Source organism: Polyodon spathula, chromosome 46 (genome assembly GCF_017654505.1).
Source record: "Polyodon spathula isolate WHYD16114869_AA chromosome 46, ASM1765450v1, whole genome shotgun sequence".
In the NCBI taxonomy this organism is placed as follows: Eukaryota; Metazoa; Chordata; class Actinopteri; order Acipenseriformes; family Polyodontidae; genus Polyodon; species Polyodon spathula.
In genome coordinates, this window is record NC_054579.1 from 203,054 (window position 1) to 215,567 (window position 12,514).

A 12,514-nucleotide genomic window follows, 5' to 3' on the forward strand; every position below is an offset into this window, starting at 1 on the left:
TGACCCCTGGTCCTTGTTTCTTTTTTCAGGTTGAGAAAGTCCCTTGGGTTGACATTGTCAATACCTTTGAGGATTTTGAATGCTTGAATCAGATTGTCTCCTTTGCTCAAGACTGAATAGATTCAATTCTTTTAGCCTGTCTGCATATGACATGCCTTTTAAACCCGGAATAATTCTGGTCGCTCTTCCTCGCACTCTTTCTAGAGCAGCAATATCCTTTTTGTAGCGACCAGAACTGAACACAATATTCAAGATGAGGTCTTACTAATGCATTGTACAGTTTTAACATTACTTCCCTTGATTTAAATTCTCTATCCCTTCTGGTAAAAGCACAGCACAGTGTAGTAAAGCACAGAGAAGAGAATGAACCAGCCCCCTTCTCAAAGCACAGTGAAGAGAATGAAAGAAGAATGAACCAGCCCCCTTCTCAAAGCACAGTGAAGAGAATGAACCAGCCCCCTTCTCAAAGCACAGAGAAGATAATGAACCAGCCCCCTTCTCAAAGCACAGTGAAGAGAATGAACCAGCCCCCTTCTCAAAGCACAGTGAAGAGAATGAACCAGCCCCCTTCTCAAAGCACAGTGAAGATAATGAACCAGCCCCCTTCTCAAAGCACAGTGAAGAGAATGAACCAGCCCCCTTCTCAAAGCACAGTGAAGAGAATGAACCAGCCCCTTCTCAAAGCACAGTGAAGAGAATGAACCAGCCCCCTTCTCAAAGCACAGTGAAGAGAATGAACCAGCCCCCTTCTCAAAGCACAGTGAAGAGAATGAACCAGCCCCCTTCTCAAAGCACAGTGAAGAGAATGAACCAGCCCCCTTCTCAAAGCACAGTGAAGAGAATGAACCAGCCCCCTTCTCAAAGCACAGTGAAGAGAATGAACCAGCCCCCTTCTCAAAGCACAGTGAAGAGAATGAACCAGCCCCCTTCTCAAAGCACAGTGAAGAGAATGAACCAGCCCCCTTCTCAAAGTGCATAGCGTCTAGGGTCCCCACCTGGCCCCATAACTCCGGGACACTGTGGGACAGGACAGGATTTTGAAGCTGTCTTTAAACTGAAGGATCTCAGCATGTGAACTGAGCCCCAAACCTTCGCTAAATTGATTATGCTGATCAATTATCCTGAGGCAGCGTGACAATGCAATAACAGCTTTTAACAAATGAAATAAATAAATAAGCACGTCATCAATATTTACTGATTGTATTCATAGTTTTAAATATATATATTTTAAAAGTTTCTTGATAGTTTCTGATAGTATATCACCTTCTCACAGAGAAATCATTAATACTGTGCAGCTGTCCTGACTCCAGACAGCATGAACACGGGATCAGTTATTTAATTGGGAGAGTCAATGTAAAATGTAAATTAGGGCTCTGTATATATATATATATATATATATATATATATATATATATAATATGAAATAAAAATAGCGTCTTTGAAATATTGAGAACTGAAATATCATCTTGTACAAAATAATTATCTTGAATAGACCTACACACACGTGTTTATTCACTATGCATTTGTTTGTTTGTCTGTTTTGTAAGATCTGTATTGTCACAGTGATTCGGATAATTAAGAAGCTGTTTTAATCAAGCAAGTGATTAGAGCTCAAGTCACGTGTTCCCCGTCCCGTTCCCAAAGTGTCCCGGAATTACAGGGACAGGTGGCAACCCTAATAGCGCCCCCTATATACAGAACTCGCAAAACGACCCCCCCCCCCCCCCCCCCAAAAAAAAAAAAAAAACCCCCCCCCCCCCTTTTTTTTTTTTTTTTTTTTCACCCCCCAATGCACGTGATGCGGGCTCCATGTACAGCCCGGCTTCGGAAGCGCTGCAGAGAAAAGGGCGTTGTGTTTACGGTTGAAGATGGCGACTCGTCACTCTGAGGCAGAAAAACACGTTAAATAAAAATTATAATAATTATTCAATAATAATAAAAAACTACAAAACTGTTTAATTATCTTTAAAAAGGAAAGAGGAAAGAGATACTGGTTCTTGAGGGAAGCGGAGGAGGCGAGTCTTTATTGTTATTATTGAGCGAGAGAAAGCAAAGTGAGAATCATCGTCTTCATTATTATCGTTGTTTGTTGTTGTTGTTTGTTGTTTGTTGTTGTTGTTGTTGTTGTTAAGACGCGTTAATGTCGCTGTTTTGACTCAGTCTCGTTGATAAACGCGTTTCGTTCCGGGGGGGGCCGGGGGGGGTCTATGCTTGTAAACAAACCCGATCGCAGTCAGCACTTACTGTAACTGTGTGTGTGTGTGTGTGTGTGTGTGTGTGTGTGTGTGTGTGTGTGTGTGTTTGTGTGTGTCTGTGTGTGTGTCTAGTGCTTGTAATTAGCAATGTGTGTGTGTGTGGTTAATCGTGTGTGTGTATCTCTCTTCTCGTAGTGTGTGTGTGTGTGTGTGTGTGTGTGTATGTGTAGATAGATATAGATAGATAGATAGATAGTGTGTGTGTGTATAGTAGTGTGATAGTGTGTGTGTAGATAGATAGATAGTGTGTGTAGATAGATAGATATGTGATAATAGAACAATCCCACAATTAGTACGCATTGAATCTCTAAAGATCTATCTATGTTTGGATATCGATAAAATCTAAGATCACCATTATAGATTAGTGGTCTATCTAGATAGATTATATCTACAACATATCTATGTGTGATATATTGTAGTGTGACACACCTGGTCTATATCTACATAGAGAGTTAATATGTATAATCTCACACACAAACATATATCGTATCTACACAACCACATATCTGTCTTATCTATCAAACATTAGGTGTATCACACACACGTCGAGATAGCGAGCTATCCTTCCTGTAGATAGATAGATAGTGTGTGTAGTAGATGTAGATAGATATATCGTGTGTGTGGATAGATAGATAGTGTGTGATAGATAGATAGATAGATAGATAGTGTGTAGTGTTTAGATAGATAGATAGTGTGTATAGATAGATAGTAGTGTGTGTATAGATAGATAGATAGTGTGTGTGATAGATAGATAGTAGTGTGTGGATATAGATAGATAGTGTGTGGATAGATAGATAGATAGATATTGTAGATAGATAGATAGATAGATAGATAGTGTGTGTATAGATAGATAGATAGTGTGTATAGATAGATAGATAGATAGATAGATAGATAGTGTGTGGATAGATAGATAGATGTGTAAATAGTGTGTGTGTATAGATAGATGGATAGATAGTGTGTGTATAGATAGACAGACATCAGACAGACACTGACTGTGACCTGACCTCGCTACAGCCAGATTGTCTTATTATTATTATTATTATTATTATTATTCTTGTTATTGTTTTTGGTGGTGTTGTTGGTGTTGAATTGCATGACTGTAATGTTGTATTTTTCGTAGTTGATGCGACTCTCTCCTGTTTGTAATCTCGAAGCTTGTTGCAGCTCTATAGAAACGCTCTCGTTTCTGTAACCCTGCTGTCTGTCTGTCTGTCTGTCAGGGTGAGACGGGAACAACAGCGCCACCATGGGGAGAAGATCGACATCATCTACCAAGAGCGGGAAATTCATGAACCCGACCGACCAGGCCAGTGAGTAGAGAACACACACACACACACACACACACACTGACACACGCACACACATATAAAATCATGTTTTGTTTTGCAGGAAAGGAGGCCCGCAAGAGAGAGCTGAAAAAGGTAATTTTTTTTTTTTTTTCATTTATAATATTTATTTAATTTTAAATCGCTCGGAGAGAAAAAAATAAAGAAACCGGAGCACTCTGCGCGATAAAACCAGTTACAACCCTCCTTCAACCAAACCCTGTCTACAGGGCTGGGAATCAGACTCCCGCTGCACAGCGGTGTGATCCAGTCCTGCTTTCACTAGGAGTTTAATAATCAGACTCCCGCTGCACAGCAGTGTGATCCAGTCCTGCTTTCACTAGGAGTTTAATAATCAGACTCCCGCTGCACAGCAGTGTGATCCAGTCCTGCTTTCACTAGGAGTTTAATAATCAGACTCCCGCTGCACAGCAGTGTGATCCAGTCCTGCTTTCACTAGGAGTTTAATAATCAGACTCCCGCTGCACAGCGGTGTGATCCAGTCCTGCTTTCACTAGGAGTTTAATAATGTGACTCCCGCTGCACAGCAGTGTGATCCAGTGTGTTTCACTAGGAGTTTAATAATCAGACTCACCTGAGATGTGTTTCCTAGACCCTGTGTTTCACTGTGTTTGCTCCCTGTGTTTCACGGTGTTTGCACCCTGTGTTTCACTGTGTTTGCTCCCTGTGTTTCACTGTGTTTCACTGTGTCCCTGTGTTTCACGGTGTTTGGTCCCTGTGTTTCACGGTGTTTGGTCCCTGTGTGCTCCCTGTGTTTCACGGTGTTTGCTCCCTGTGTTTCACGGTGTTTGCTCCCTGTGTTTCACTGCGTTTGCTCCCTGTGTTTCACTGCACTGTGTTTGCTCCCTGTGTTTCACTGCGTTTGCTCCCTGTGTTTCACTGCGTTTGCTCCCTGTGTTTCACTGCGTTTGCTCCCTGTGTTTCACTGCGTTTGCTCCCTGTGTTTCACTGCGTTTGCTCCCTGTGTTTCACTGCGTTTGCTCCCTGTGTTTCACTGTGTTTGCTCCCTGTGTTTCACGGCGTTTGCTCCCTGTGTTTCACTGCGTTTGCTCCCTGTGTTTCACTGCGTTTGCTCCCTGTGTTTCACGGTGTTTGCTCCCTGTGTTTCACGGTGTTTGCTCCCTGTGTTTCACTGTGTTTGCTCCCTGTGTTTCACTGTGTTTGTTGTGTTCCCTGTGTTTCACGGTGTTTGCTCCCTGTGTTTCACTGTGTTTGGTCTGTGTTTCACGGTGTTTTGCTCCCTGTGTTTCACTGTGTTTGCTCCTGTGTTTCACGGTGTTTGCTCCCTGTGTTTCACTGTGTTTCACGTTTTGCTCCCTGTGTTTCACTGTGTTTGCTCCCTGTGTTTCACGGTGTTTGCTCCCTGTGTTTCACGGTGTTTGCTCCCTGTGTTTCACGGTGTTTCACGGCGTTTGCTCCCTGTGTTTCACGGTGTTTGCTCCCTGTGTTTCACGGTGTTTGCTCCCTGTGTTTCACTGTGTTTGCTCCCTGTGTTTCACGGTGTTTGGTCCCTGTGTTTCACGGTGTTTGCTCCCTGTGTTTCACGGTGTTTGCTCCCTGTGTTTCACGGTGTTTGCTCCCTGTGTTTCACGGTGTTTCACGGTGTTTGTGTTTCACTGTGTTTCTCCCTGTGTTTCACTGCTTTGCCTGTGTTTCACTGTGTTTCACGGTGTTTGCTCCCTGTGTTTCACGGTGTTTGCTCCCTGTGTTTCACGGTGTTTGCTCCCTGTGTTTCACGGTGTTTGTGTTTGTCCCTGTGTTTCACTGTGTTTGCTCCCTGTGTTTCACTGTTTGGTCCCTGTTCACTGTGTTTGCTCCCTGTGTTTCACGGTGTTTGGTCCCTGTGTTTCACTGTGTTTGCTCCCTGTGTTTCACGGTGTTTGCTCCCTGTGTTTCACGGTGTTTGCTCCCTGTGTTTCACGGTGTTTGCTCCCTGTGTTTCACGGTGTTTGCTCCCTGTGTTTCACTGTGTTTGCTCCCTGTGTTTCACGGTGTTTGCTCCCTGTGTTTCACGGTGTTTGCTCCCTGTGTTTCACTGTGTTTCACGGTGTTTGCTCCCTGTGTTTCACGGTGTTTGCTCCCTGTGTTTCACTGTGTTTGCTCCCTGTGTTTCACGGTGTTTGCTCCCTGTGTTTCACTGTGTTTGGTCCCTGTGTTTCACTGTGTTTCACGGTGTTTGCTCCCTGTGTTTCACTGTGTTTGCTCCCTGTGTTTCACTGCGTTTGCTCCCTGTGTTTCACTGTGTTTGCTCCCTGTGTTTCACTGTGTTTCACGGTGTTTGCTCCCTGTGTTTCACGGTGTTTGCTCCCTGTGTTTCACGGTGTTTGGTCCCTGTGTTTCACGGTGTTTGCTCCCTGTGTTTCACTGTGTTTCACTGCGTTTGCTCCCTGTGTTGTAGAATAAGAAGTGATGGTTCGAGCCGCTGTGCTGAAGATGAAGGATCCCAAACAGATCATTAAAGACATGGAGAAACTGGACGAGATGGGTGAGAGATGAAGCATAGAGAGAGACCCTCCCCTCTCCTCCTCTCCCCTCATATCCTCCCCTCTCTCATCCTCGCCTCTCTCCTCTCCTCTCTCCTCCTCTCCTCTCACCCCCTCTCCTCAATCTCTCCTCTCCTCACCCCCTCTCTCCCCTCCTCTCCTCTCCTCCTCTCCTCACCTCCCCTCCTCTCCTCTCTCCTCTCCTCACCCCCTCTCTCTCCCCTCACCCCCTCTCCTCTCTTCTCTCTCTCTCCTCCTCTCCTCACCCCCTCTCCTCTCTCCTCTCTCTCTGCTCCTCTCCTCTCCCCCTCTCTCCTCTCCTCTGCTCTGCTCTGCTCTCCTCAGAGTTTAACCCAGTCCAGGTCCAGCAGTCGCAGCAGCAGCTCAATGAGAAGGTGTTGAAGGAGAAGCGAAAGAAGCTGCGGGAGACGTTTGAGAGGATCGTGTGTCTCTACGAGAAGGAGAACCCCGAGACCTACCAGGAGCTGAGAGGCATCGAGAGAGAGTACGAGGGGAGGAGAGGACAGCTGAGCAGATACTTTGACTCTGTGAAGGTGAGGAGAGAGAGAGAGAGAGAGAGAGGAGAGATATTCTACTGTAGTATAGCCATGTCTACTGAGAGCGAGAGGGGAGTGGAAACTATCATGATAGAAGCAGGGATGTGAAACTATACTGGCAAATAAATTAACCAACTCTCTCTCCCCTCCTCCCTCTCCTCTCTCTCTCTCTCTCTCTCTCTCCCTCTCCCTCTCCTCTCTCTCTCTCTCTTTCTCCTCTCTCTCTCTTTCTCTCTCTCTCTCTTCTCTCTGGTAGAATGCAGAGCTGGTTGAAGTGGGCAGCATCCCTCTCCCTGACCTGCCCCACGCTCCCTCTAGCATCCTGATTCAGGACATCCCACTGCCTGGGGCCCAGCCCACCTCCATCCTGAAAAAGGGTTCAGCGTACAGGTGAGAGAGAGGGGGAGGGGGAGAGGGGAGAGAGAGTATTATTAATATTGCAATGATCAGGAGCCAGGAGTTTGAGCAGGGTTAGAAACTCACACTAGCCCTGCTGCTGCTGCACCCAGTCCTGGGGTTCAGAGCTCCCCTCAGTGAAGTCTAGTATTATTATTATTATTATTATTATTATTATTATTATTATTATTGAAGTGATTTCCTCTCATTTCCTGTATTATTACTCTCTTGTTTTCCTCTGTCTGTCCGGCTCTAGGTCTGTTTCCTCGGCCCCCAATGGACTGGTTTGGGAGGGGGGACCCGCCTCTTCCTGGGAAGCCCCCAGGGGGACCCCTGGGGCCCCGGGGAGTCATCGAGGTTGAGATGCGGTCCTTTCACCCCAAGTCAATGGGGGGCTGTCGTGTGTCGCGGGGGGGCCACGTCCTCCCCTACTGTGACGTCGGAGACCATTTGCAGGCTTGGTAATATAATAAGTAATAATAATATAATTATTAATACTTATGCATTATTATCCTCTTTTCCCAAGATTTAGAGAAAGGGGTCTTGATACCAGGAGGTTCAAATCCCGGCTCAGCCACTGACTTGTGTGTGTGTGTGTGTGTGTGTGTGGTGTGTGTGTGTGTATAATCTCTCTCTCTGTGTTTCTATAGTAAAGTCTCCCCTCCTCTCTCCACAGCCCCTGTGTGTGTGTGTGTATAATCTCTCTCTCTGTGTTTCTATAGTAAAGTCTCCCCTCCTCTCTCCACAGCCCCTGTGTGTGTGTGTGTATAATCTCTCTCTCTGTGTTTCTATAGTAAAGTCTCCCCTCCTCTCTCCACAGCCCCTGTGTGTGTGTGTGTATAATCTCTCTCTCTGTGTTTCTATAGTAAAGTCTCCCCTCCTCTCTCCACAGCCCCTGTGTGTGTGTGTGTATAATCTCTCTCTCTGTGTTTCTATAGTAAAGTCTCCCCTCCTCTCTCCACAGCCCCTGTGTGTGTGTGTGTATAATCTCTCTCTCTGTGTTTCTATAGTAAAGTCTCCCCTCCTCTCTCCACAGCCCCTGTGTGTGTGTGTGTATAATCTCTCTCTCTGTGTTTCTATAGTAAAGTCTCCCCTCCTCTCTCCACAGCCCCTGTGTGTGTGTGTGTATAATCTCTCTCTCTGTGTTTCTATAGTAAAGTCTCCCCTCCTCTCTCCACAGCCCCTGTGTGTGTGTGTGTGTGTATAATCTCTCTCTCTGTGTTTCTATAGTAAAGTCTCCCCTCCTCTCTCCACAGCCCCTGTGTGTGTGTGTGTATAATCTCTCTCTCTGTGTTTCTATAGTAAAGTCTCCCCTCCTCTCTCCACAGCCCCTGGCTCGGAGCTCCTCCGCTCAGACCATGCCTCCGACAGCGATGATGGGATGGACCTGCAGAGAGTGGACCGGGACAGAGACAGCGCGGGGGACAGCGAGACAGACTCGTCCTCCGCCTCCTCCGGTTCCTCCTCGGAGGGAGAGGAGGAGGGGGGCGGGGGGGAGGAGGAGAGGAGAGAGGGAGAGGGAGAGGGAGAGAGGGATGATGGGAGGAGAGGTGGACAGCATGTTGGGGACCGGCAGCAGCAACACGGAGAGGAATACTGGTGAGGATAATAATTATTATTATTATTATTATTATTATTAGTATTATTAGTGGAGAGATTATAATTATTATTACATACATGCATAGCTGTTAAAATTATATATAAAATAATTACACTTTCCCTCTGTCCCTCTCCTCTCCCCTTTCTGTCCCCTCTTCTCTCTCTCTCTCTCCTCTCGTCTCTCCTCTCTCTTTCTCTCTCTCTCTCCCTCTCTCTCCTCTCTCTCTCTCTCTCTCTCTCTCTCTCTCTCTCTCTCTCCCTGCAGCTCGGGTGGTGCGGTTTGCAGACTCCCAGGAGAAACCCAAACAGAGTCCGAGAACCAAGAGCAAGAAAAACAAAAAGACCAAAGACATCACGCCACTGCAAGCAATGATGCTGAGAATGGCAGGTGAGAGACACTGAGACAGACAGAGAGAGAGACACAGACACAGAGACAGCCATGATGCTGAGAATGGCAGGTCAGAGAGAGAGAGAGAGCTTCAATCAGCTTCATAGAGTCCAGTGAAAGCTGCTGAATAATGTTCCCTTGTTCTCATATTGAATTGCACCCCCTCTATATAGAATGAACTGATTCAGCTTCATAGAGTCCAGTGAAAGCTGCTGAATAATGTTCCCTTGTTAACATATTGAATTGCACCCCCTCTATATAGAATGAACTGATTCAGCTTCATAGAGTCCAGTGAAAGCTGCTGAATAATGTTCCCTTGTTAACATATTGAATTGCACCCCCTCTATATAGAATGAACTCCCTCAGCTTCATAGAGTCCAGTGAAAGCTGCTGAATAATGTTCCCTTGTTAACATATTGAATTGCACCCCCTCTATATAGAATGAACTGATTCAGCTTCATAGAGTCCAGTGAAAGCTGCTGAATAATGTTCCCTTGTTATCATATTGAATTGCACCCCCTCTATATAGAATGAACTCCCTCAGCTTCATAGAGTCCAGTGAAAGCTGCTGAATAATGTTCCCTTGTTAACATATTGAATTGCACCCCCTCTATATAGAATGAACTGATTCAGCTTCATAGAGTCCAGTGAAAGCTGCTGAATAATGTTCCCTTGTTATCATATTGAATTGCACCCCCTCTATATAGAATGAACTCCCTCAGCTTCATAGAGTCCAGTGAAAGCTGCTGAATAATGTTCCCTTGTTAACATATTGAATTGCACCCCCTCTATATAGAATGAACTGATTCAGCTTCATAGAGTCCAGTGAAAGCTGCTGAATAATGTTCCCTTGTTAACATATTGAATTGCACCCCCTCTATATAGAATGAACTGATTCAGCTTCATAGAGTCCAGTGAAAGCTGCTGAATAATGTTCCCTTGTTATCATATTGAATTGCACCCCCTCTATATAGAATGAACTGATTCAGCTTCATAGAGTCCAGTGAAAGCTGCTGAATAATGTTGTTAACGTACTGAATATTAATTTTATCTTTATTCTCCCTCCTCAGGGCAATCCATCCCAGACGAAGAGGAAGGGGAGGAGCCAGAGTACACCGACGAATCAGAGTCCTCGGATTCCGACGAGAGGCCTGCCCCCGACCAGCAGAAGCTCCTCCTCCCCCAGGCCCCTCCCACCATGCCCCAGCCCCGCCCACCTCCCCTTGCTCCGCCTGTCGGCTCCTCCCAGCAGCTCCCCGCCCCTCTCTCCCACCTGCAGGCTCCTCCCATGCCTGGCCCGCCCCCTCTGGGGCTGGCCCCGCCGATGAGACCCCCGGGCCCGCCCTCGGGGCCGCCCCCGGGCCCACCCCCTGGTGAGTTCACAATGACTAGCCCCTCCCACACAGGAGCAGAGTACAGAGCTGCAGAGGATGCTGTTTCAGGAGTAATTATTATTATTATTATTATTATTATTATATATATAGAGAGATTGGAAACTGGACCGGGTTAGGGTTATACACGCACACTGGCTGAATGTGGCAGTGGGAGTTATAGAGACAGAGACGGAGAGCTAGGGGGGGTGGGGTGGGGTGGTGGAAAGCCTCGTTTACAGTCCAGTTTGTGTGTGTGTCTGCGAGTCAGATAGACAGCCAGACACCCAAGGAAATATAGATAGATACAGAAGGAAATAGAGAGCGATAGACACAGACGGGTAGAAAGACAGATAGACAGATGGGGTGGAATACCTGGTTTACAGTCCAGTTTGTGTGAATGTCTGAGTCAAAGAGAAAGACACACAAGGAAATATACGAATATATAGAATCTTTTTAATAATCTCTCCTCTCTCTCTCTTTCTCTTTCCTTTCTCTTCTCTCTCTCAGGCGCCCCTCCTTTTTTGAGACCCCCCGGAATGCCTGGCATGAGGGGCCCGTTGCCGCGGTTACTGCCCCCTGGACCGCGGGGCAGACCCCCCGGGGGGCCGGGAGGGGGCCTGCCTCGGGGCCCCCCCCCCCCTCGGGACCTCCTGGAGGGGGGTCTGACGGAGCCCCCCGGGGGGGTCCATTCTCTCTCTCTCTTAATGTGTGTGTCTCTGTCTGTCTCTCTGTCTATCTACAGGTTTTATTTGAAATGCTACCAAATTTCCAAACGCTAGTACCCTCGCAAATCTAATACTCTCCCCCCACAGGCATGCCTCCGCCCCGCCCCTCGATGATGCGTCCCATGGCCCCGCCCCTCGGCCCCGCCCCTCCGGGCATGTTCCCGCCCCCTGTGAACCCCTCCAACCTCCCTCTCAACCCCGGGATCCTGAGCGCCCCCCCGAGCCTCATTCAGCGCCCTAAACCGGACGAGGACGGGCGCGGGGGCGGGGCTACCATCGAGAAACGCGCCACGGCCGCCGCGGGCGCCACCACCATCAGCGCCAAGCCCCAGATCACCAACCCCAAGGCAGAGGCGACCCGCTTCGTCCCGACCGCCCTCCGAGTGAGGAGGGAGAGACAGGCGGGGCAGGGAGCCAAGAGAGGGGACGAGAAGGAGAGGCGGGCTGGGGCAGCGGGGGGGCAGCTTCATCAGCGGGGCGCCCCCTCCCCTGCGCTGCAGCAGCACGGGGTGAAGGGTCACGCGGGGGTCTCGGCCAGTACAGCGGTCACTTCGATGATGGCAATGCAGACGAAGGATGACGTGTATGATAATTTCATGAAGGAGATGCAGAGCTTACTGTAGGGGGGGGGGGGAGGGCTGGGGAGAGGATAGGAAAGAGGGAGGGAGGGGGGGGAGAGCAACCCTTTGGGAAAGATTTGACCTACCTTTTTGAGGGGACTCCTTAAACTATGACTGAGGAATTGAGACTAGCAGCCTCTCTGTGTCTTCAAGTGTGATCTTCAATTTGCAAACGTCACACTTCGTCTCTCTCTGTGTCTTCAGTGTGAATTAAATGGCAAACGTTTCCACTAGAAGAGTCTCTCTGTGTCTTCAGTGTGAATTCAATGGCAAACGTTTCCACTAGAAGTCTCTCTCAGTGTCTTCAGTGTGAATTCAATGGCAAACGTTTCCACTAGAAGAGTCTCTCAGTGTCTTCAGTGTGAATTCAATGGCAAACGTTTCCACTAGAAGTCGTTGAAGACACTGAGAAAGACCTCTAGTGGAAATGTTTGCTGTTGAAATCAATATTAGTTTTGTGGGTTTTTTTTATATATGTAATCTTGTCAATCCATCAAAAACAAGGAGAGTTTGTATAAAATGATTGAAAAATTGGTTCATTTAAAAATGTTAACTATTAAAAAAAAAAATCTTGTGTTTTTTTTAATTTTGTATGTATTTTAATTACACAATGCTGTTCAGTTTGACGCTGCAGTATAATATAGAATCCCTTCTTCTTGGTGTCTGTGTTAGTTTACTGCATTCTGAACAGAGTTTAGTGTCACTGAAGCTGCAGACAGACAGACAGACAGACAGACAGACAGAGCCCCACAATGCTGTTCAGTTTGACGCT

General features: G+C 47.1%; 1 protein-coding gene across 1 annotated transcript; it reads left to right on the top strand.

The window, feature by feature from the left end:
- Positions 1 to 1,901: 1,901 nt before the first annotated feature.
- Positions 1,902 to 11,768, top strand: LOC121306068 (WW domain-binding protein 11). The gene is made up of 13 exons (XM_041237770.1): positions 1,902 to 2,054; positions 3,476 to 3,565; positions 3,645 to 3,676; positions 4,194 to 4,200; positions 6,009 to 6,086; positions 6,430 to 6,638; positions 6,898 to 7,031; positions 7,294 to 7,394; positions 8,340 to 8,636; positions 8,902 to 9,024; positions 10,095 to 10,397; positions 10,905 to 11,057; positions 11,195 to 11,768. The coding sequence occupies exons 2-13, from the start codon at positions 3,502 to 3,504 to the stop codon at positions 11,743 to 11,745; spliced, it is 2,052 nt and encodes a 683-aa protein (XP_041093704.1). The 5' UTR covers positions 1,902 to 2,054; positions 3,476 to 3,501; the 3' UTR covers positions 11,746 to 11,768.
- The last annotated feature ends 746 nt before the right edge of the window (positions 11,769 to 12,514 follow it).